The sequence below is a fragment of the Lagenorhynchus albirostris genome, chromosome 11 (genome assembly GCF_949774975.1).
Source record: "Lagenorhynchus albirostris chromosome 11, mLagAlb1.1, whole genome shotgun sequence".
In the NCBI taxonomy this organism is placed as follows: Eukaryota; Metazoa; Chordata; class Mammalia; order Artiodactyla; family Delphinidae; genus Lagenorhynchus; species Lagenorhynchus albirostris.
In genome coordinates this window covers 7,750,937-7,775,488 of record NC_083105.1, presented here as the reverse complement: position 1 = coordinate 7,775,488, position 24,552 = coordinate 7,750,937, and the positions used below count along the sequence as shown (strand labels likewise).

Sequence of the window (24,552 nt, the reverse complement as noted above, 5' to 3'; positions counted from 1 at the left end):
GCCAGAGCCGCCGCGCTTGCGCACCCGACGGTCCCTCGGGCGGCTGACCCAGGTTCGCCGAACCCGGCACCCTCGCGCGCTCGGCACCCCTGGCCCGGGCTATGGCCACGTGGGCCACTCGGCTAGTTTGTGACTGTGCGGGGCGCGGAGTTGGGGATAGGGAGGCCTGTGCCCAGTGAGGTCATAGGCGGACTGGACTGCCAGGTGGTAAAGCCCGGGGCCGCTGGGAGCTTGCGCTTGAAGTCTTCCCATCCCTTCTTCAATCGCCCATTCCCCAACTCTCCCCACCCCCGGTCTTTATTTTCATTCCAGACGGTTCCAGCCCAACAGCCGCCAAACCCACGTAGGATGGCGAGATGCGAAAGTTTCCAGCTACGAACGGTTTGCAGTTTTTTTTTTTTTTCCTTGATCACTTTTTTTGGCAGGGGCAGAGAGCAACGGTAGCGTGCGGGTTTAAATGCGCTTTCTTTGACTGCTGTAGAGAAACGCTGGACTGGAGGGCAAACTCCAAGGGGACAGAAAAGGGGAGGGAGCCTGAGCCCGAGAGCTCCCATCCCCCACACTCTGAGCGCTTCAGCCCCTGGGGCACCTCAAGGGACTACTTGCTTGTGCGTCAGCGAGTTCCAGAGCGTCACACACACGCCTCCTCCGCCTAGCCCCACTCCGCCCCTCCCCTTCTTTTTCCTCCTTTACCTCGTTCTCCTCCCCTCCCCTCCCCTCCCCTCCCCTCCTCTCCTCTCCCCTCCCGTCCCCTCCCCTAGCGTCGCGAGTTCCAACCGGGCAGCGAGACCCGGCCGACTCAGGGTGCCAGAGTACTGGAGAGCTAAAAATATAACCGGTACGTTAGCAACAGCCTTCCCATTGGTGGGGAAGAGGGAGCGGCAGCATCTGATTGGGTGTTCGATCCAACCTCTAGGACGGGGAAGTGGGGGCCGAGAGCCAAGGAGCCTGGCCCTTGGGGAGAGTACGTCTGCGCATTGGGGCATTGTAAGGGATGCTGGTATTTGTAGTCATTTAGTAGAGGCAGCTGTGGAAATAGGTGGGTTTGAATCCCAGTTCCAACACCAACTGTTTTATCTTGATTTAATGGCAACAAATCTCTTTACATCATCAAACCTGTTTTCTCATCCTTAAAATGGAGATCGTGCGGGGATTAAATATGATACTGTATGTAAAGCCTGTCTCAAATAGGTACTATCCTTAATTTAAAGGTCACCGTTCTGGCCAAATTGCATCCTACTGGGAAACCTTACAAGACAGGATGAGAAAGGTGAGAGTGAGTTGAAACGAATTCTTCTAGGGTATCACAGGAAGGAGGGATGGAGTCCATATAAGTAGATAAAGGGTATACATTTCCTACCGTTCACTGCAGGCTGTGGGAGAGCGGAGTGAATCCCTGGAAGGAAGGTGTTGAATTTTTGCGCGTTTCTGTATTTATTCGAATCTCCCCTGCAGTGCTGAAAACACACCAGCCTTGAGGAATATCACTGAAACAAAACTGAGAAATCCAGCTTCCTTGGTAAATGGGATCCCTGGGTAAAGGGTTAGCATATAAATAGGAAAAAATAAAATAGAGGGGAAAAAGGCAATCACCATTCTTAACTGCTGATGTCTCCATTTATCATTGTGAGGAGGACGTTTTTTCTCTCCCCAACGTGTGATTTCATCTTGCCAGGGCTTAATTGTGAGCTGAATTCCTACTCAAGCATTCCAGAGTCCCCTCCCATTTGGAATTATCATACGTTGACAGGCATACGCTTTGTTATCAAAATGGTGAGCTTCAGGAGTAAGCGTGTGCTTGGGGAGAGGGTGGAGGCAGCTCTCCTGTCTGAGAGTAAGCAAGTTATGCCAGATGTTTTGTTGTGACAAGTCAGGCTAGTCATAATTAGCCCCAGTTAACTCTCAGGGGTGAGTCACACTCTCATATACACATGTTGGGGTGAGAAATTTTGTAATTTCTTTTAAGTTATCCAAGAAAATAGCTCCTCAGTTTGATTCTTCAGATCCACTCCTCCAAATGGGCAGGAGCAAAGACAGCCACAACAGAAATTAGCTTTGGAGAAGAGTGATTGGATGGATGCCAAGGGCAAATGATTTGCTATGTACTGACCTGATGTGAGTGAATTCTAGTAAACAAGGTAAGTGAACGAACCTGTCTTTGGCTAAGACACTAAAACTACCGTGTTCAAAGAAAGTATCATTGTAGCCTTGGTGGTGGCAGAGAGGCCACTTGGGGATAGAGTTGATAAGGAACTGAATAACTGGGAAAAGATGGGAACTGGAGTCCTTTTTTTTTTTTAAGGCAGGAAAATTCCAACCAAGGCAAAGAATCTTTCACCTTTATGTCCTTGCTTCAAACTATAAAGAGCTACAGGTCAAAATATAGTGACATACAATCTCTTGGAAATTTAGTCAGTTGAATTTGATTCCCTGGGAAGTTAATTTTCTTAATTTAGAAGCTGCTAATTGGCAGGCCAAGGTCCACATCTGGTGGATGTATTGCCTTGGCATATACTGACACATTAAAATTTCAAAAATGAGTTGACAGGGACTTCCCTGGTGGTCCAGTGGTTAAGACTTCACCTTTCAATGCAGGGTGTGTGTGTTCTATCCCTGGTGGGGGAGCTAAGATCCCACAAGGCTCAAGGCCAAAAAACCAAAACATAAAAAAAAAACCAGAAGCAATATTGTAACAAGTTCAATAAAGACTTTAAAAATGGTACCCATCCAAAAAAAAAAAAATGACAACACTTAAAAATTGGGAGATTGCACAAAAGTATCTTAATTTGCCACTTGTCCTGAATTCAAAAGATCTGTTAACACTGGGTATTCAAGCTGGCAATTGTCTGGACTTGAACAGCAACTGTCTTCTTTAGACAGGGCCTGTGCTCTCTGGTTCCAAGGTCCCTACCACTCCCTATTGTCCCACAGACACTGAGGCCCAGTGCCACATACCGTTGATCATCATGCTTTTTTTTTTTTTCTTGGCAGCAATGCTTGGCATGCGGGATCTTAGTTCCCTAACCAGGGGTGGAACCCATGACCCCTGCAATGGAAGGGCAGAGTCTTAACCACTGGGCCACCAGGGAAATCCCACGCCTCCCTTTTAATCACTTATATTACTCACCCAGACTCCTGAATTTGTGACCCCTTTTTCTGTTTTTTTTTTAGAGCAGAATAAATTGAAAATACTGTACACACAGTAAATGTTTCATGAAATTTTTCTGTTATACATATGTATTAGGCATGAGAGACTGTTGTGGGGTATGGTGCATCTGGAAGCATTCATGAGATGTTAGGAGCTTAGAAGGAAAAGGTACAGACTTGGCTGGATGATGTGACGGTGGTGGAGTGGTATTTCAAACAAAGGAAATAGAGAGCCAAGAAGATGGGCTGTGTGTGAGGAATCCCCTTCAGCTGCCTAATCAACAGCAGAGAATGAATAGAGGAAAACCTGAGGGGTAGGGAAGAGAGGGAACCATATGGAGGATCTTCAGTGCTAGAACTTAAATGTTTATCTATGAAGTGAAGGCTCACTGTAAAAGAGCTACCATTTATGATGTAAAGCCTTCCCAGTAAGGGTCAGGCACTTACGAGGTCACATTTAATTCTTACAACCCAAAGAGGGAGGCATTAATATCCTTATTTAATAGATGAGAAAAAAAAAAAGCACCGAAAACCTCACTAAAGGTCAATAGCAGATTAGAATTCAAATACAGGACCGAAAATAAAGCCCACACATTTCTCTTTATACTTTTTTTTTTTTTTTGGAGCAAGAGCACATGAAAAGTGCAATGTTTAAAGGAGATTAAATTACCATATGTGTACAGAGTATATCTGAGAAGCTGGAAGACACCCATCCTTTTTAGATCCTAGAAATGAATGTATCAAACCCTGAATACTTAATAGTAATAATCATAAACCCAGGAAATGGAACCACTTTCTTAGACAGACTGATGAGTTCAGTTATTTCAACTAGACCTGTGTAGGTAGTGCTTATTTCAACAATGGAGAAAAGCAATAATTTTTAAGCCCATTCTGATTTTTTGTGGCCATACACAGTTGGCTGAGATCATTCTAATTCTTTTCACAGAACTATATACTATTCGAGGTTAAAATTCAGCTTGTAAGCAATGTTTTCCCAATAGAGAATTCAGTATTATCATTATTCTAATTTTTAAAACTGAAAAGGACTTATTCTAAAGTCCAAGGTAGACGATAACTAAGGATTTGAACTTGAATGCTGTTTATCTAAGAAGTTTTTAAATTATTCGTTGTATTGTATCATTCTCTTGGCCTCAGAGAGCAAACAAATGGAGAATGGGATTATAAAATTAGGTGACAGAGGAACGGAGTTCAGCAGAATTCACCAGACTGAGGTTGAACTTGTCCTGTTGTTGATCAGTGTGGAAATCCTACTGGGCATTAAATTTTAAGCTCCCTTGCAAGAACTTTTAGAGGCATACGCACTAAGACTCACAGAGCACAGTTAAGGTGGTGTTTTGCTGAAAGTAAGGAGTAGCTTTTCAAACATCTGGAGATGCAAGATGTTATGTAGACCAAGGTGGTTAATAAACAAATGTTTCTTTTGGCGGGGGGACCACACCATGCGGCATGTGGAATCTTAGTTCAGCCACCAGGGATTGAACCTGTGCCCCCTGCATTGGAAGCACAGAGTCTGAACCACTGCCAGGGAAGTCCCAATAAACAAATTTTAGAAACTGATTTGTTTAGCAAAACAAAACATTTTGACTTATATTACACATTAAAACTAAAGTTACTATAGAATCAAATGACAGATTCTAGTTATAATATGAAAATTATCTGGTTTCTGCAACTCGTTTGATATACCATAACCCTCACCTGATGCTTTAGAACTGCTCAGAGCTCCCCAAACATATCACCCCATTCAAACTGTTTCTCCCACACAAATATCTTTATCTGCAGACCCTACCCCCTTTGCCTGTAGGTTCCAACATGGCCTTCAAAGCCCAGTTTATTATCTGATTTCTATGACTTCAGTTATTCATTCAATACTGAGAAACTGCTACCTGCTGGGCAGAACAGACTTGCCTCCTGCCATCATGGAACACAGCCTAGTAGATGACAGTCAATATTACCAAATGCTATAAACAAAATGCTTATGGTGCTATGTGGGAGTATAACAAGAGGAATTTAGATTGGGGTTTGGATGAGGCATCTTTTAGGAAATACTTAGCTAAGGTCTGAAGGATGAGTAGGAGTTAGCTGAGCAGAAGGGAAGCAGAGCTTTAGAGGTAAAAAACAGGTAAAAAGCACTGCGGCAGGAGGGAAAACGGCAGTTTGAGGAACTGAAAGGAGCCCTCATGGCAGCCCTATGGCTGTGGCCTTCCCCTAGCCTTCCCGAGGTACCCCATGCGAGGCCCAGAACCCTTCGTGTGTCCCCTGTGTTACACTGAGCTATTTCTGGCAAGCTCAATTATTAAATTCCTTAAAGGCAGAGATTATCTTAATTCTATTTTGGACACTCAATACATTACAAATAACCAAGTTTTATTGATCCAAGATAAAACCCTGATAGGAAATCAGAAGGCTCTCATCTCAACTTGGACCTGCCACTGAGTTGCAGGGTAACACTGGGCCAGGCCCCTAGAATCTGCAGGACGCACAACCTTTTTCAAATTCATGGTGTCAAAGACCTTCTTGACTGGAAGTCTCCAATTATGAATGTGGCTCCTCAGGTTAACTTGCTTATTGCCTCTAGCAGACAAAAAGTACAGGTAGTTGAGTTAGGGTAAAGGATGCGTCTGAATTTGAATTTACTTAAACCAACCTCCCATATCCTTTTTTTTTTCTGGTGGGGGGGCAGCACTGAGAGGTGTGTGGGATCTTAGTTCCCTGACCAGGGACTGAACCCATGCCCCCTGCATTGGAAGTGTGTAGTCTTAACCACTGCACCACCGGGGAAATCCCTCCCCTCATATCCTTAATGTGAGTATATATGCACTTTGTGAAACAAATCAACCAAGTTCAGTTCTCCTAACTCATTCGAGTACATTTTGTCTCATTCCCTTCACCATTACTGGAAGCCATCTCTTCAGTTCAAAATTCAAGTTGGACAGGAAGGGGAAACATCAAAGTTTCTAAAAATAACTTTGGTTTACCTATCATAAAAGGCATGGGTGGTTTTGAATTCCAGTAGTAATAAGAGAACAAGGTGCTTAATGAATCCCAGTACCTTTATTTTGAATCACAAATTCCTGGGTGACTAAAATTCCTAGAGTTAAAATTAAATTGGGGAGGGGCTGACTACCAGAAAATAAACACCTACTTTATGAATACAATAGCAACAGAAAGGGTTTCCAATTTTTAGAAGAAAAATAACATGAAGCAGCACCACCTTGGTGGGTGTTACAAGATGAAATGCCCACATTGACTGTTCTGAGAGCCCCCATTGCACTGCAGATGTTTCATCAAGGACAGCTGCCATCAGAGCTGCTGCAAGGCCATGCTTCTCACTGCAGCTAGCCTCACAGTCAGCTCCTCAAACAGAAGACTGAAATAATACATCATTCCTGTTTTAGAAGCTTTTGGTGTACAGAACTTCTCGATGTGGATTAACACAGCCTTGCTTCTTGAATTTAAGGAATGCCATGAACCAATCTATTAATTTGTCTGTGGTACAGTCTGCCAGAGTGCTCTGCGAAGAATCACCCATGGCTGGGTGAGAGGAGAGGAAAGGGTGGAAAGGGGCCAGTGTACTAATAGGCAATTCAGGTGATGCTCTGTGCTCCATTTCCTTTCTGTAGGCATTTCTTTTGGCAGCTGCAGCAGCTTGATGGGGGGAGGAAGAGGCAGCCCACCAATCACCTCTTCTTGAAGCCATATTTTTTGCGTTCATAGAAGAGATCTGTCTTAGAGCTCCCCAAATTGACAATCTTTGGGCAACCATCTCTCTGGAAAACAGAACAGATAAGTTGTTAAAAGTCTCTGAGCTTGAACTGAGAGGGATTTAAGATAAAAATAACTTTTGGATTAATGGTTTAGCCATTCATCTTCAGTTATGCTATTTGATCAATCAAGTATTTACTAAACACCTAGAATGTGCCCAGGGCCTGTCCACCGTTTATCCAGTGGCCTGCACTTATAATGTTGGATTCTTAGCCCACTTCTGTTACTAATATGATATAGTGGAGGTAGAATCTAAAACTCTTTAAGGTGTTCAAAGGATTTTCTCCAAGTGAGAGGTAAGAAATGGTAATAATCATCTACAGATCAAGCTTCCTAGCTCTCTTTCACTATCCCAAGAAAGGAGGAAATACCAAGGGAAAAAAACCTAAAGACTTTAGGAAATAGTACCTTACATTTCAAATATCGTAAGAGAATACTGAGTTTGGTGTGTCCGTATCAATTCACTTCACCAGACACATGGTCTTGGGGGAAGAGTGCTCCTGTGCCAGAGACAGCTGTTGACGGCTCATACTCTGATGTGTAGTGACACCCTCCCCTGGCCGTTTTGTGAGCTTGAGTGGTTTCAGTGAAGCCCTTGGGAAGCTGTGTTTTGCAGGAATGATGACTCCATCAGTTGATTGGGGATGATGGGAGGAAAATTGGGGGAATTGCTACTGGAAGAAACCTTCTTAGATCTCAGGATTTTATTAAACGCCCATGTCAAAGGCAGCTGTTTCCTGTGACACTGGGCTATAGAATGAATGAATGAATCAAGTCCTTAGGCATCTCTAATGCCTAATTTCTAATTCAGCTGATTTCTCTTTTTGGGGACTGATATCAACACTGTACAAAAATCTCTGAAACCACACAAAGCCAACACTAACATTTCATTATTTTCTAGAAAACATGTACCATGTATTACACTGAGAACTACCATCTGTGGAGTTTGGTGTGCTAAGCAAGCCAGGTTGTGGGCCCAGCCCCACCAATGGCTTGCTGGGGGAACTCAAGTAAGCCACGTAATCTGTACTCAAAGTCCTGGTACAAACGTGGGAAGAGCTGCCTCTCCTGGCCCCAGGTAGCCTGCTATTAAACACGACAGTGCTTTAAGCCCTTTAGGGATGCTTTGAAATTTTATGGTATTATGATAGCCTGTTCAGGCTTACTCTGCCTCACTGACTTGTGTGACTGAGGGCAAACCACTTCTGTCTGGATTTGTATCTAACTATAAGATGACTGGATCAGGTCAGTGTATATAAACTGTATTTATAGGGCCCTAGAGAGTCCTGAGAGGTGCCAGGTGACAGTAGGACGCACCCCCCAATCTGTGCATCTGTGTTCTCACTCATATTAAGATTGTAGGGACTTCCCTGGCGCAGTGGTTAAGAATCCACCTGCCAATGCAGGGGACATGGGGTTCAAGCCCTGGTCCAGGAAGATCGCACATACCTCAGAGCAACTAAGCCCATGCACCACAACTACTGAGCCCGCGCACCTAGAGCCTGTGCTCTGCAACGGGAAGCCACTGCAATGAGAAGCCTGCGCACCGTAACGAAGAGTAGCCCCTGCTCACCACAACTAGAGAAAGCCCGCGCTCAGCAACGAAGACCCAACATAGCCAAAACAGACAAACAAACAAAAAAGGTTGTAGGCTCTGGAGATAGGTCACCTGAATTTTGAGAAGTTATGAACCTCTGTGTCTCTTTTTAGTCACATATTAAATTACTACAATGGTAGAACCGACCTTACAGAATTAAGAATCAATATACTTAGAACAATGCCTAGCATATAGCCAGCCCTTAATAAATTATAAGAAATTGCCAAAAATAAATACCAGCAATTTCATGATGGTTCAACCTAACACACACACACACACACACACGCGGCTTCTGTGTAAGACACTTTTTGAAGATGGGACTCTACATGTTAAAAAGTTGAAAAAAAATATCGGAAAACCAACACATTGGATTATTAGCTCTTCGGCTTTTATGGCATTTTCTCTCACTGACTTATAAGTTTCCTGTTTTCTTGCCTAAACTCCTGTTTTTTATTTTCTACACATCTCCCATGGGTCTTGTGGTTGTTCCCAAATTCCACTAATGTTGTGAAGAGGTGAGGATGTGTGCATCGGAACTGGCTGGCTTTTGTGAATATGCCTGTGAATGGAAAGCATGAAAAGGAAGATGGAAGGACTGTTAAGAAACCTCGAGGGCTTCCCTGGTGGTGCAGTGGTTAAGAATCTGCCTGCCAATGCAAGGGACACAGGTTCGTGCCCTGGTCCAGGAAGATCCCACATGCCGCAGAGCAACTAAGCCTGTGCACCACAACTACTGAGCCCACGTGCCACAACTACTGAAGCCCGCACGCCTACAGCCCGTGCTCTGCAACAAGAGAAGCCACCGCAATGAGAAGCCCACCTGCCGCAACGAAGAGTAGCCCCCGCTGGCCGCAACTAGAGAAAGCCCGCACGCAGCGATGAAGACCCAACGCAGCCAAAAATAAACAAAATAAATTTATTTTAAAAAAACCAACGCTAATCATGTACCAAAATATAACATACAACGGGGAAATATGTACAGAACCAAAGGCAATTTAAAAATTTTGAGATCAGAAAAACATGATTACAGAAAATACGTCCACATCTCCATTTCTTACAATCGGTAGCAAAGAATTATGAACAGCAGGCAAGACCTGCCTTATTAACAGAAACTAGAAGATGAAACTTCGTTCATTCTTTCAGCAACTGTCCAATGAATACCTACAATGTAAAAACCAGACTGTACACTGGTTTGAGACCTTAACAAGAGTATCATGTTTTCTATTTGAAACTTTAATTTTAAAGGCTTTTAAGCTCTCAGTAAATGTACCCATAAGGTAACAGGGATTATTATTCAATACTTCCTTTTGGTGGAGATTTCCCCATAGCCACACACAGCATTTTAGTAGCAAAGCCAAGACCTGAACCTGGGCTCTCTACCTCCCAGTCTGGCGTTTTTTCTAACAGGGCTTCCCAGAGGCAAGAACCAAAACTTTCCCGTGGTTTTGGAAGCTGGAGAGCATGGTAAACTTGTGAATTAGCTTTGAAAAGTATCAAATAACTTTTGCATATATTTGACTGCTCCGCTGTTTACTTAAATGGGGAGAAGAGAATGGTAGAAATAGCAAGAGAGGGAGGGGCACATCCTTACCCACCCTGAGAAGACCAAGACAGTCAGACCGTGCACCCTCAGTGGGGATGAAAACATCTTCGCTATTATAGTGGTTTGCGATCTGAAGTTTGTTCTTACCCAACAAAATCTTACTCCTTAGCATTCAGTTCCTCTTTTGGTGGAGAAAATGTAATTAATTAACTAATTAATCAATCAATTTTTAGGCCATGCCACGAAGCATGCAGGATCTTAGTTCCCCAATCAGGGATTAAACCCGTGGTCCCCTACAGTGGAAGCGTAGAGTCCTAACCACTGGACTGCCAGGGAATTCCCAAGAAAATTTAATTTAAATTAGATTTTAACTTTTCTCCTTTGGGGGAACAATCATGGGGGAAAAAAGGGTTGAGAAACTGAGTTAGATAGACCTGGGTTCTAATCCCATATCTGCCACTTATTAGTCATGTGACCTTGGGCTAAGATGCTTAACACCTTTAAGCCATTCGTTTCCTCATCTGTATCATATAGAACTTTTGGAAAAGAATGTCCAGCACAGTACCTGGTACATAGCAAGTGCTCCAAAGATATTAGCTACTATTTTTCTTGTCTTCTTGTTGGGAGAGTTAAAGAAAATGGTTAAGTAAAAGGCGTAAAGGAGTCAAGGGCGAAGGGAGATCAATACGATGCCACACATAAGAAACTACAAATTGGGACTTCCCTGGTGGTGCAGTGCTTAAGAATCTGCCTGCCAACGCAGGGGACACAGGTTCGATCTCTGGCCTGGGAAGATCCCACATGCCGCAGAGCAACTAAGCCCGTGTGCCACAACTACTGAGCCTGTGCTCTAGAGCCCACAAGCCACAACTACTGAGCCTGCATGCCATAACTACTGAAGCCCATGACCCTAGAGCCCGTGCTCTGCAACAAGAGAAGCCACTGCAATAAGAAGCCCGTGGACCACAACAAAAAGTAGGCCCCACTCGCTGCAACTAGAGAAAGCCGGTGCACAGCAATGTAGACCCAATGCAGCCAAAAATAAATAAATAAACTCATATTAAAAAAAAAGTGTCCGGGCTTCCCTGGTGGCGCAGTGGTTGAGAGTCCGCCTGCCGATGCAGGGGACACGGGTTCGTGCCCCGGTCCGGGGAGATCCCACGTGCCATGGAGCAGCTGGGCCCGTGAGCCATAGCTGCTGAGCCTGCGTGTCTGGAGCCTGTGCTCCACAACGGGAGAGGCCACAACAGTAAGAGGCCTGCGCACCACAAAAAAAAAAAAAAAAAAAAAAAAGTGTCCTTTGGGACACAATCAAAGCCTCACTTTATTTTTTATTTATTTATTTATTATTTTTTACTTATTTATCTATTTATTTTTGGCTGAGTTGGGTCTTTTGTTGCTGTGCGCGGGCTTTCTCTAGTTGCAGCGAGTGGGGGCTACTCTTCATTGCGGTGCGTAGGCTTCTCATTGCGGTGGCTTCTCTTGTTGCAGAGCATGGGCTCTAGGTGCGTGGGCTTCAGTAGTTGTGGCACATGGGCTCAGTAGTTGTGGCTCGCGGGCTCTAGAGCGCAGGCTCAGTAGTTTTGGCCCATGGACTTAGTTGCTCCGTGGCATGTGGGATCTTCCCGGAGCAGAGCTCGATCCCGTGTCCCCTGCATTGGCAGGCGGATTCTTAACCACTGAGCCACCAGGGAAGCCCAAAGCTTCACTTTAGATAGGACAAAGTATTTCTTTCAAAAAAAAAAAAAGGACTCCCCCAGTGATGAAGTGGTTGGGAGTCCACCTGCCAACGCAGGAGAGACTGGTTCGAGCCCTGGTCTGGGGGGATCCCGCATGCCATGGAACAGCTAAGCCCGTGAGCCACAATTACTGAAGCCCACGTGCCTAGAGCCCGTGCTCCGCAGCAATAGAAGCCACCGTGATGAGAGGCCTGCGCACCGCAACGAAGAGTAGCAGCCAAAAATAAATAAATAATTTAAAAAAAAAAAAAAAAAAGCAAGGAAACAAATGGTCCTCTGGCAGCAATGCCCACAGATATTGTCCCCAAATCCTGAGTATTCTTGAAGCTTTGAAAAACTATGGAGAACACCCAGCTTAGTTTACTGGTCTAATTCCCTTATAAATTATGGAAGTTGCAGGAAGAGAACAGTAACAGGGGCTGCTTTGGTTGCAGGAAGATTTCTGCATAGGAAAGTCTTAGGTACTTAATCTACATGATGATCTGTAAGGCTGAGAGGCTGGATCATATCACTGGACTGTTTTGTGTTCGTTGGAAACTACTGCTGAGTAAATGTGAGCTAGATACCATCTCAGATATCCTCAGAACATTCCTGTACACGTGAAGTAGAGTGGTGACATCTAGAATAATTCTCAGGGACAGAATGAGGCACAAGGATCCAGAGAGATCAGGTCACATACCGCATGCAGAGGAATCAGACAGCAATTAACACTTATTAAGCACTCTCTGGCTGCCAAGCGTAAGCCAGATAAGAACTCTAGCTACAACAAAACAAAACAAAACCTCTAGCTACAACCATGCAAAGGTTCAAGAAAATGTCCTTAATGGACTCTTTAGCTAGTTTTAGCTAGTTTAAGGATTGTTTGTACTTTCTCTTCACTGATATTGTCTCACCGTGGTATATAGGCTATAAATAATTACCAAACACCTACTATATACCAGACACTCTGTAGGGGGAACCCTATGCATGATTTACAGAGGTAGCAACAAAAATGTGGACCATACTTACAGTACATGCCAGGGAGTATACCAAGAACTAGGGAAAAGGGGAGACAAATACACAAACCAAGGTCCTTTCTATAAAGGGAGTGGATCAGATCAAGCAGGATATGATTTGACAGTCAAAGGTAAATGCAAATCACAGTTTAGGACAAGAGGATGTTCAAATCACCATGTGAAATTATGTTTCTGGTACTTTATCTATGACCTTTCTCATCTCTCTAAATAACAGAAGAATTAATGATGTTAAGAAAGTTTTATCTGGTCTGATATATCCCACTTATTAGAGGTAGACAGGATCCAAATGTAAAGGTTGCTGAGGTGGCTGAATTGCTTCTCCTCAACACAGGCACATCCCATCAAAAGGACTTATGAAAGGGGACTTCCCTGGTGGCGCAGTGGTTAAGAATCCACCTGCCAATGCAGGGGACACAGGTTCGAACCCAGGTCCGGGAAGATCCCACATGCCGCGGAGCAACTAAGCCCGTGTGCCACAACCACTGAGCCTGCGCTCTAGAGCCCGTGAGCCACAACTACTGAAGCCCGCGCACCTAGAGCCCGTGCTCCGCAACAAGAGAAGCCACCGCGATGAGAAGCCCGCGCACTGCAGGGAAGAGTAGCCCCTGCTTGCCGCAACTAGAGAAAGCCTGCACGCAGCAACAAAGACCCAACGCAGCCAAAACTAAATAAATAATAAATTGGGTTAAAGAAAGAAAAAAGGACTTATGAAAGGACACCACTAGGTTTAGTCAGATAGATTGGACTTGCCACTTATTAGCTGGGTGAGAGGCTGTAAATGGAGATAATAATAATCCCTATTTAACAAAGCTACTGTGAAGAATAAGAGAGATAGCGTGTGTATGTGTGTGTGTCTGTGTGTATGCATATGTGTGTGTGTGTATATATATATATATATATATATATAAAACTACCTACTCTTTGCATAAGGAAATATTAAGAATTATTTATCTTTTGGGAATTCCGTGGTGGTCCAGTGGTTAGGACTGTGTGCTTCCATTGTAGGGGGCCTGGGTTTCATCCCTGGTCCAGGAACTAAGATTCCACAGCCAGGCAATGCAGACAAAAAAAAAAAGGGGCTTCCCTGGTGGCGCAGTGTTGAGAGTCGGCCTGCCGATGCAGGGGACACGGGTTTGTGCCCCGGTCTGGGAAGATCCCACATGCCGTGGAGCGGCTAGGCCTGTGAGCCATGGCTGCTGAGCCTGCGCGTCTGGAGCCTGTGCTCCACAACGGGAGAGGCCACAACAGTGAGAGGCCCGCATACCGCAAAAAAAAAAAAAAAAAAAAATTTTCTTATTTTTAAAGATTTTATTTATTTATCTATCTATTTATTTATTTGGTTGCATTGGGTCTTAGTTGCCGCACACAGGATCTTTGTTGCCATCTGCTGGATCTTCATTGGGGCATGCAGCATCTTTTAGTTGCAGGCTCTTAATTGCAGCATGCAAACTCTTAGTTGTGGCAAGTAGGACCTAGTTCCCTGAGCAGGGATCAAACCCGGGTCCCCTGCATTAGGAGAGCAGAGTCTTAGCCACTGGACCACCAGGGAAGTCCCAAGAATTATTTATCTTTTGCCTTACGCCTTATCCTAGATTAGGTAACCAGATACCTTATACTAGCCTATTGGTAATGTATCACAGTTCCTTTTATTGTGTCATAAGAAGAATAAAAGCTGATTCATGGGTTTCCCACCCCTCTCCCCAAGAAGCCTACTTTTGGTATAGACCTACATTCCTCTACCCTGGCATCTGGCTCAAGAAGTTGAATAACTAGCCACTGCCACCACACAATGTCAAGGGGCAAAAATGTCATAAGAAGAATTGCAATCAATTCTGCAAAATCAAACCAAAAGCATTCTCTAGCCACTTAGAGCTGAAATCAACTTGAATTGTCCCAAGTTCAGAAGTCACCACATCCACCCAAATAGTCCTTAATGATAGTTAAGAGAATTACTGAGTGGTTATTACACACCATGCACTGTGCTAGGACTTAAAAATGCAGGATATTGGGAATTCCCTGGTGGCCTAGTGGTTAGGATTCTGGGCTTTCACTGCCGTGGCCTGGGTCCAATCCCTGGTTGGGGAACTAAGATCCCACAAGCCAGGGGGGGCAGCCAAAAAGAAAAAGGGTATTATTTCTGAATAAAAATGAGAGAAAAAAAAATAACGAGAGAGAGAGACATCAAAGGAAGAGAGGGCTTTCCAAATTGCTAGTGCTGACAAACATTTGCTTCTCTTGCATTTTTGTCCTTGATGCAAAATAAGTGCGTTTTGTTGGACTACATCCAGTTTGGCTCACAGACCTTGAAGAAATTATAACCTAGATGACTAGATGAACATAGTCATCTACAGGCCACAGGAGTGGATGGCAAAGTGTTACTAAATACAAGGAAGGATCAGATGAAAAGCTTAGTATATACTCACATCTTTCTCCTGGATGGTGCACTCCTTACAATAATAGGCATCCGAAACCCCGGGCCCTCCACAGATCACACAGCGTCCCTGGTAAGAGCCATAGTTACATTCATCACATATGCGCACCAGGGTGCAGGGACGCACATAGGAGTCACAGATCACACACTTGCCATCACCTGTGAGGAAAAGAGAATGAAGTTATGCCCACTTGCAAGTACTTCAAGTCCTTTGCCCTCCTCCTGTTAACGGGGAAATACACTGGTCTTCTGATGGTGACTTTAGGGCCTGCTGCTTTGGCATCACAAAACTTGGCTTACCTAGTGTCCAGCTCAATCTCCACAACACACAGGAAAAGTCAATCAACTAATGGGTAAAGAGCTTAGAATAGCACCTGGTAGATAAGTCTGTATGATTAACTGGCAGAACGCTGTGTGTGTTGGGGACGGGGTCATGCTACTTCTGGTCCACAGCTAGAAATTTTTCTCAAATTAGTGTCTAAAATGTGCAAGTTGGAGTGGGGTGGTGGCCTTTAGTTGCAGCCTGCCATTGTGTTAACATGCTTCCAGTCACATCTACTCAAAGCCCTCTTAGTGGCACCGTTGGAAATGCCCGTTGGCTGGCTCCACAGAAACTGAGTGGGACGGGTGGGCTGTCTGGGGAGGCGTGTTCCACTCACATTTTTCACATAGTCTTCCAATGGCTGCAAGATGAAAGACAGTAAAGAGTACAATTAGGATTAAGGTTTTGACGAAGAGGGGACAAACATCCTCGAGCTTGAGGTGGGGACAGGAGCAGGGACTGCAGTGAGCCCTGAGGAAGTCTTTCCATCTTATCCTCATAAACTTCAATCCGAACCAAATCCACACCCTCCCGAAGTCCCTCCCAGGTCCTGGGCAAACTGAGAATTTCTCCGGACCCCATCCCGGCAGCCCGCCTCCGCCTCCCAGCACGCACGCCCCGCCCTCTTTTCATCAGAGACCTTAAACACACGCGCTCCTACACTACCGACCGTGAGGCGGGAAACGTGGCGCCGCCGAGGCAAGACCCTAAGGAAGTGATGGGAACCCCGGACTCCTCAGGTTCTGATACTATCCCCACCGAGACAGTCGGGGGCAGGAGGCCATCTCACCAACACCAGCCTGCTTGCGGCAAAAGATCAAGTCCGGGTGATGTTTAGCCATAGCTCCCTCTATGCCACCGGAAACTTAGGGAACTTCCGGCCGACCTTTAACCTCCATTGTTCCTGCCTCCTGGTCGCCGTGATTGGTTCTCTAGGCTTCCATCAGCGTTTACAATCTTTGCACCACGCCCCGGTCGTTCTCGCGCGATCACATTTCAAAGACAAGTTTCCGTCCTAACTGGGGAGTCAGGTCCTGGCAGGTGCATGAAAGTCATCAAAAAAAACAACAAAAAAAAACACCTTTCGAGATCTGAATGGAAGATACAAATTGAAAAGTGCAAAGATGAAGCTTGCACTTCGATAAGACATCCTTGTTCCCGGTATTTATTTCCGCAAGTGTTTTTATGCAGCTTTGTCCTCTTCCCTGTAGGTGCCTCACACGGGAGCTCCGCCCAAGGCGCTCGCAGGACTCGGCGCCTCTGGGGAGGCCCAGCCTTCACTGTGTTGCGTTTCTATTCAGGCCACGCCCTCTGTCCGAAGGCTTTAAGTACGCCGTGTGCACGTCATTTTCAAGCGACCTCATCTTTGTCAGTGCACAAAATGGCGCCTTACAACCTGCTGGTGACCCGGCTGCAGGTGAGAGCGAACTGAGGGCCCTCTGGGTTCACGGGGGCGGGGTACCTCCTCCTTGTGCTTGCGGCTGTGGGCGAGGCAAGGCGAGGCGGGCCCGACCTCCGCCCGGCTTTTCGTGTACCTGTCCCTGCCTTGGGCCCTTCGCCCGAGGTCAAGGCGTCCGCGGCTCAGTCAGCTCTCCCAGCCTTGTCTCCGCCTCGCTGGAAGCGTGGGTCTCAGAAGCGGCGGCCAGGTGAAGAGTGGAGGCACCTCTTTTGAGGGCTGCACTTTCTCCCCTGTAGGGTTTTTTTTTTTCTTTTTCTTTTTCTTTTGCCGTTCCTCAAGGTCAGGACAAGGTGACTGGGGGGCGCGGTGGTTGTTGAGCCCGCTAGGTCCAGAGCCCGAAGGCCTCACTTCTCATCTCTCAGCAGCAGACCCTTGGTAGCCAGTGCATCCGTGGTTGCCAGACCTGAAGTTTGGAGGAAAAAAACTATTACCTATTTCATCTTGTGGGGATCCTGCGGAACATATAGCCAGGAGTTAGAGGGGGCCTTCCGTGCCCAGGCGTAGTAATTAGTAACGATAACTGTAGTCTCTCACCTTTGCACAAGATTGCAAGACTTAATTCCTCATCATGTCATTTGGTTCATAAATCATTTGGTGAGATGACTATTCTCATTTGATAGATGATAAAACTGCTAGAAAGTAGGTAAAAGTTCCTGCTCTCTGAGTGTTACCCAAGTGCTGTGGCCTGAGCATCTGCCCTACTACCCCTCTGTTCTCTGTTCTTGTTCATGTCAGCCTGCCCTCAGAACTTTCTGAGCCCGAGTGTGGTCCTGGAGCTGACATTTGTGTTTGTGAGAGTACCAGAATGGAGTATTTTGAGCTCATAATTAGTTGCTTTTCAGTTACTAGATGGGAGGGTAAAAGAGACTCAACAATTTGACCTTGACTGTCCTGTTATGAACCATCTAGAAAATTGACTGTGACTGCCAGATGTTTTTTCACTCCTAACTTGACAATCCTAGGAAGGTGTTATACTCAGATTCAATGTCAGGCATGTATTTCATTAATAAAAATAAAGTGAGCAAGCATTTATAGATATTCTCTGACAGCCTTTTACATTTAACTTTGTGGTTCTACTTTGGATCAAGTAGCACAACTCTGATTACAGAACTGAAAAAGAAGTTTTGTACTGTACTCTCAAAAAGTATTGTGTTACCAGAAGTTTTTTTTTTTAAGTCACATTGCTTAAATTTAAACCATATGGTTTAAAGCGAAATCATCATTTATTTTATGATCTCTAAATTCTGGGCAAAAAAAGGGATTTGCTAATTATGTCTTTAGATCTTTTGATTCTCCAGGTTAACAAAGTGGAAATAGTGTTTCTTTCTGATCCTCCATGATGTAGTGAAGTTAGGCGAGATTATTTGATAAGATAAATTATTACAGATTTATTGAACTTGGAAGAGAGGACTGATATCACAAAGGATCTTGGAATGCATGAGTGTTAGACCTGTGTAGGAAGAGATCTGGACTATAGTTCATATTCTACCCAGTGCAAGTGACCTTGAACTTGAGAACTGAATCCCAGTTTCCTCATCTGTCAGTTGGGGATTATGTTCATTGACAAACATTTATTGAGTTTTTGGTGGTCGGCTTCCATTCATATTGTTATGATGATTGTTATAAAGTGATGAGAAAGTAGAATATATTTGTTTATGATCATCATGTTGTCCAACTTCCTCTTTTACAGATAGACAATCCAAGACCTTGAGAACCTGGGTCTCCTTATTTGTTCATTTAGCTAAGATGAATGAACAGCATTATACCACACTGTCTCCTAATAGCCAGGCTGTCTTAAGTAACGGCCAGCTACCACTATGCTCTGAAAACCTTGTAAATTTACCTCTTTTGTGTTTAGCTACATTTGAGAAGTGATGGTACTACTTTAGTTGTTGTGTCTACAGAACCCGGTCTATGCATTCAGTTTATTACTACCTTATTCACCACATATTTACTGAGTATCCACTGCTTCCTCTGGATACAGTGAAGCAAAAAAAGCAGACAATTTTTGTTCTCGTGAAACGTCAGTATATTCTAATGTATTCTACTGCAGAGGACCTTGGAGATCTTTCTCAGCTAAAGTATTTTGGGCAGAAGACCAAAGGTCTTGGTGGGACCTTGGCTGGACCAAAGGTGAAGGTAGATGATAGAATGATGGCAATTACTACTACCACTAAGAGTAGCTAACATTTACCTTAGTGTGCCGGTAGTCTCACATGATCCTGTGAGATATGGCAGATTTATTAGCCCTGTCTTATAGATGAAGAAACAGGATTAGAGCAGAAGCATAGTGTAATGGCTAAGAGCATGGATTCTGGCATCACACTATCTTATTTGAATGGTGACTAATACTCACTTGCTGTGACTTTGGGCAAGTTACTTCACCTCTCTATGCCTGTTTCTTCACCTGTAAGATACGGATAATAGTATATCTGACTTATCTAATAATCATAGTTGCAAAGTATTGAGAACCCTGCTGGCATCTAGTAAGTGCTATATAATTGTTTGTTAATTAAATTAAAGTAGACTTGTCTAGGGCCTTATCACTAGTTGTTAGTGAATGTGATTTGAATCTGCTCCTTTCTGACTCCCAAGGCTGAGGTCCCAGCACCTGCACTATAGTACTGCTTCCCTTTGGCATCAAGACTCAGCCTGTCAACCAGGGTACCATTAATGGTCCATAACCAGAAAACAGTGCTCTTTAAAGTGTTCTATTGTTTGATAGTACCTGCTACCAGGTAGGAAGATAGAAACAGAGTGAAGAAAATGGAGGTGAAATTTTTGAAAAGCCACATTTACTCTCTGGTTTTTTAAATTTTGTGTAAATGACCACGGATGGTAAATAAAAATGGTTGGGCACTTCCAGATACATTTTAGATTTTGGTTTTGCCTTGAGATACTGGGATGCTGAGTTCTCATCCTGTGACCTTGGGGAAGTCACGTAACCTCTTGCATGTAAATCTGAAACAGCAGTTAACTACAAAGAAGTCTGACACATTTGCAGAAGTTATAAGTGCCTGTATAAAGTGCCATGTTTAAAAAAAAAAATCTTGCTTTGAATTGGGAAACAGGTCATCCCTATTCACTGTGGTACCTTCTCAGGTGTCCTATAGTCAGCTGTTGATTTGAACTGAATGAATGAATGAATGATTGAATGGATGAGTAAACAAACTTCCAATCTTAAATTTGGGCAGAGGAAGAGGGGAGCACACCATTGCCTTTTTTAAAAATTAATTTATTTTCGGCTGCGGTGGGTCTTTCTTGCTGCGCGCAGGCTCTCTTTAGTTGCGGTGAACGGGGGCTGCTTTTCTTTGTGGTGTGCGGGCTTCTCATTGCGGTGGCTTCTCTTGTTGCGGAGCTCTAGGCACATAGGCTTAGTAATTGTGGTGCACGGGTTCTAGAGCACAGGCTCAGTAGTTGTGGCGCACGGGCTTAGTTGGTCTGCGGCATGTGGGATCTTCCCGGACCAGGGATCGAACCCGTGTCCCTGCATTGGCAGGCGGATTCTTTTTTTTTTTTTTTTTTGCGGTACTTGAGCCTCTCACTGTTGTGGCCTCTCCTGTTGTGGAGCACAGGCTCCAGACACGCAGGCTTAGCGGCCATGGCTCATGGGCCCAGCCGCTCCGCGGCATGTGGGATCTTCCCGGACCAGGGCACGAACCCATGTCCCCTGCATCGGCAGGCGGACTCTCAACCACTGCGCCACCAGGGAAGCCTCCACCATTGCCTTTTGAACCAACTGTTCCTAAAATGTTTATTGAAAGCTTGCTATGTGCCTAGCACTGTTCTACACACTGAGAGTGTAATAATGAACAGGAGTAGTGGAGCTTGTAGTGTAGTTCTGGGGAGACAAAATAAACAAGTAGACAAGAAAATTGTAGTTATGAAGTGGGACAAGGAAGATAAAACAGAATAGTGTGGTAGAGAGAATAGGCGTGAGGATGTGGCATGGCTTTAACTGGAGTGGTTGGGGAAGGCCTCTCAGAAGAGGTGACATAAAATGATAAGAAGGCGGCCCTTCAGCATTATGGGAGGGGAGACTTGAAGTAGAAGGAGCAGTATGTGGAAAGCACCTGAGATGGGTCTGAGGGTAAGAAGTAAGGCCAGTGTGGCTGAGGTGATGAGGGGAAGGTCTGAGCAAGAGGTAGGAGCCAGGGTCATGTCGGCTCTGGTAAGGAAATTGGGTTTTACTCCAAGTGTAATGAAAATCCACTGGAAGGTTTTAAACTGTGAAGTGACAGGATCTGATTTATGATTGAGAAGAATCATTCAGGCTGCTGTGTGGATGATGAACCACTGAGGGACGAAGGACCACAGAGGGATGAAAGAGGACGCAGGGAGACCAGTGGGGCCTGTTGGAATTATCCAAGGAGTGTTGAAGGTGTCTGGGACTAGGGTTCTGGTGGTGAAGATATCTTGGAGGCAGATGGGTTGGATGTGGAGTGTGAGGGACAGGGAACAGTTAAGGATGACTTTTAGGTTTGGGGCCTGAGTAACCGAAGGATGGGTGAACTCGAATTCAGTAGTCATGTGTTTGCATAGTACTTGCAAAACTTAGTCAGGAGCCGAAGCTCCTTTATAAATTCAACAAGTATCTGTATTTCACAGGTGAGGAAGCTGGATGGGGTCAAGTGTCTTGCCACGGGGTCCCTCACTTGAGTATGAGCTTCATGTCTGAAGTGAGCCCTGTTCATCTTGGGCATTATTCTGCTACCTGGTGTCTCCAAGAGGGTCATCTGGGAAGTATTTAGAATGAGGATTGGGGCTTGAGCCATCTGTCTTCATTGGCTCAGTGTTCTTTGACACACCTTATTTTCCCAGCAGGTGGTTTGGAAGGCAGTGGTAGGCTCTGGGCTTCTCAGCATAAAGGAGGGGAGGGACTGCAGGGAGGCTGCTTTGTGGGGCGGGGAGGACTTGGAGGAAGTTTGTCAAAAGGTCCAATCTTCTGGTTATAAGATAATTAAGTACTAGGGATGTAATGTACAACATGATACATATAATTAACACTGCTGTATGTTATATATGAAAATTGTTAAGAGAGTAAATCCTAAGGGTTCGCATCACAAGGAAAAAAATATTTTTCTATTTATTTGATTTTGTATCTATATGAGATGATGGATGTTCACTAAACTTATTGTGGTAATTATTTCATGATGTAAGTGAAATCATTATGCTGTACACTTTAAAACTTATACATCTATGTCAATTATATCAATAAAACCGGAAGAAAAAAATTTTTAATAAAAATAAACCAAAAAAAAAAGGCAGCACATAGAATATCAGGAACCTTAGGAGACTTCGTCTACCACATACTTACCACGTGGCTTCGAGCAAGGTCTCTACCCTCTGGCTCTCAGGTTACACATCTGCAAAATGGGACAATTCATAGCTACCCTCCAATTAAGAAGGGTCCTGAAGGCCTAATAATATTTGGAAAGTTCTTTTTTAAAAATATTTATTTTATTTATTTTTTATTTTGGCTGCCCCGGGCACGTGGGATCTTTAGTTGCGGCATATGGGCTTCTTAGTTGCGGCATGCGGGCTTCTTAGTTGCGGCATGCGGGCTTCTTAGTTGCGGCATGCGGGCTTCTTAGTTGCGCATGCATTCTGGATCTAGTTCCCCCACCAGGGATCAAACTCGGGCCCCCTGCATTGGGAGTGTGGAGTCTTACCCACTGGACCACCAGGGAAGTACCTGGAAAGTTCTTTGAACTCTAATACACTATAAAAATTTGTGAATAGTTTATAATGTTATTTTAGGAATAGGCCTTTTCTAATACTGAGACAAAGGACAGACTTCTTCCTTAGATTGTTCCAGAATGAACCTGTAGAAGCCTTTCTTTATTTAGGGGATCCTAAAAGGCATGGAGAATGATTTTCTTGGGTTCATTCTGCAAAGCTTGGGCCAAAGCAAAGGGCACCAGCTTTGCTGTGTGGCCCTGGGCAAAATAGTTACGTTCCAGAGCCTCAGTATCTTCACCTGTAAAATGGACACAGTATCTTCTGCCTCTGAGTATTAAATAGGACTGTGTATACTTGGGGGAAATCTGATGCAGGGTATGGGCACTTGGTGAAAGTTAGTCTGTGTCTTCAGTCCTGGAGATGGTCTACAGCCTCCCTTGCCACAGCATTATCCTCAAGACTGGTTCTTGGGATTTCCCTGGCAGTCCAGTGGTTAAGACTCGGCGCTTTCACTGCTGTGGGCCCAGGTTCGATCCCTGGTCAGGGAACTAAGATCCTGCAGGTCGTGAAGTGCAGCCAAAAAATAAATAAATAAAAAATAAAAAAGACTGGCTCTGGGAAAATTGCTTGCTTCTCCCATGCTGTCCATGGATATCGGGTATGTAGTAGTTGTGCAGGAGAATCTTTTGGGTACTGTCCTAAGAGAGTTGGGAGAAGAGGCACAAATGAATCCACTGGCTTCCTGTTTTCTGATTCTCTAAGTTGAAGGGCAGCATTGAGAAGATGTGCTTTAGAATTACATTTGCATTATCACCATGAAGCTCCTTGGGGAATTTAGGCCCAGTTAGGAGGATTTCTGCCTTCACCCTGCAGAGGGCGAGGCAGTTTCCGGGTGGGAGCTTCGATCCTGTGGCCAGTTGTGGGGGTCTGCAGAGAGGCCTCGGGGATTCCTGTAACTGCCACACTTCAGTGCTTCGTAGCTGGGCTCCTTCACCTTCGGCTGGACGTGTGTGCTGTTACTGTTTTGTTGTTGCTGCTCACTGAGAGCTGTAGAGCTGATTTAAGACAAGGGCCCGGCTATAATACACTGGGCTAAAGCAAGAAGGGGAGGGGGCGAGCTGGGTGGAGCTAAATTCAGGCCAGACCATCCAGGAACTTGCATGTATGGTGGCATGTTTAGTCTGCCTCGCGGCACCGTTGGCATTAGAGATACTGATAATGAGCTCTCAGCCCCGCTGTGCCAGTCACTGAACTAGGTCTTGGACAAACACTGCTTCACTTGATCTTCACAAGAACCCTAAGATGTGGGTGTCATTAGCCTGTTTTCACCATGATGAAATAGACCCCCATTGGTTAAACGGCTTGCCCGAGGTCACAACCAGCATGCAGCGGAGCCAGATTTTGAATGCAGGTTTGTTTGACTGCAGAACTCAGGCTTTTTACCACTCAAGCTGTTCCCCCAGAGAACTCCCCTGGGCATAGAGAGTAGAAACTAGATCTCTGAAGAGTGGGCTGGATAGAGGGGACACAGTTCGGTTGGCTCCGTGCCCTGTTTGCATATGGATCTATTTGAGGCCACGATTGCCTCCTGCCCCAAATACCAGCAGAGCTTGAGAGGGAGAGGCCAGAGCTGTGGGTCAGCCTCACAGGCTGCCTATTGAGCTTACAGAAGATGCCCTTTGTAAGTATTCAAAGGGCTGCTGCCCTGGGGGTCCAGAGCAGGGTTTGGGATTTGTATGTACAGTGTGCCTAGCGTCTCTGCTCCAGACAGCAGCAAAGGAGAATTAGGCAGATGAGTGACTCTGTCAACTCATTACTTAAAGGAACCCCCTA

The 24,552-nt window shown here is 44.9% G+C and overlaps 2 protein-coding genes and 1 long non-coding RNA gene across 6 annotated transcripts in view; 2 read left to right on the top strand and 1 right to left on the bottom strand.

Annotated features, from left to right (window-relative positions):
- Positions 1 to 740: 740 nt before the first annotated feature.
- Positions 741 to 14,457, top strand: LOC132528667 (uncharacterized). 3 transcript variants are annotated; one of them, XR_009543260.1, is made up of 5 exons: positions 741 to 838; positions 1,212 to 1,270; positions 1,373 to 1,519; positions 2,004 to 2,138; positions 13,157 to 14,457. It is a non-coding gene; the product is annotated as an uncharacterized LOC132528667 (long non-coding RNA). The 3 variants fall into 3 exon arrangements; XR_009543259.1 differs by lacking the exon at positions 13,157 to 14,457 and adding an exon at positions 9,041 to 9,644; XR_009543258.1 differs by lacking the exon at positions 13,157 to 14,457 and adding an exon at positions 2,992 to 3,201.
- On the bottom strand, positions 6,201 to 16,497 carry PHF5A (PHD finger protein 5A). Its single transcript, XM_060164645.1, has 4 exons — positions 16,369 to 16,497; positions 15,916 to 15,939; positions 15,249 to 15,415; positions 6,201 to 6,935 (listed from the first exon to the last, which is right to left on the bottom strand). The coding sequence occupies exons 1-4, from the start codon at positions 16,418 to 16,420 to the stop codon at positions 6,846 to 6,848; spliced, it is 333 nt and encodes a 110-aa protein (XP_060020628.1). The 5' UTR covers positions 16,421 to 16,497; the 3' UTR covers positions 6,201 to 6,845.
- Positions 16,498 to 16,853: 356 nt separating this feature from the next.
- Positions 16,854 to 24,552, top strand: part of ACO2 (aconitase 2) — a 51,874-nt gene continuing 44,175 nt past the window's right edge. For both annotated transcript variants that reach the window (XM_060164638.1, XM_060164637.1), the window contains exon 1: positions 16,854 to 16,995. In XM_060164638.1, the coding sequence (XP_060020621.1) occupies positions 16,960 to 16,995 (36 nt within the window). In that variant the 5' untranslated portion in view covers positions 16,854 to 16,959. The remainder of the gene's footprint in view (positions 16,996 to 24,552) is intronic.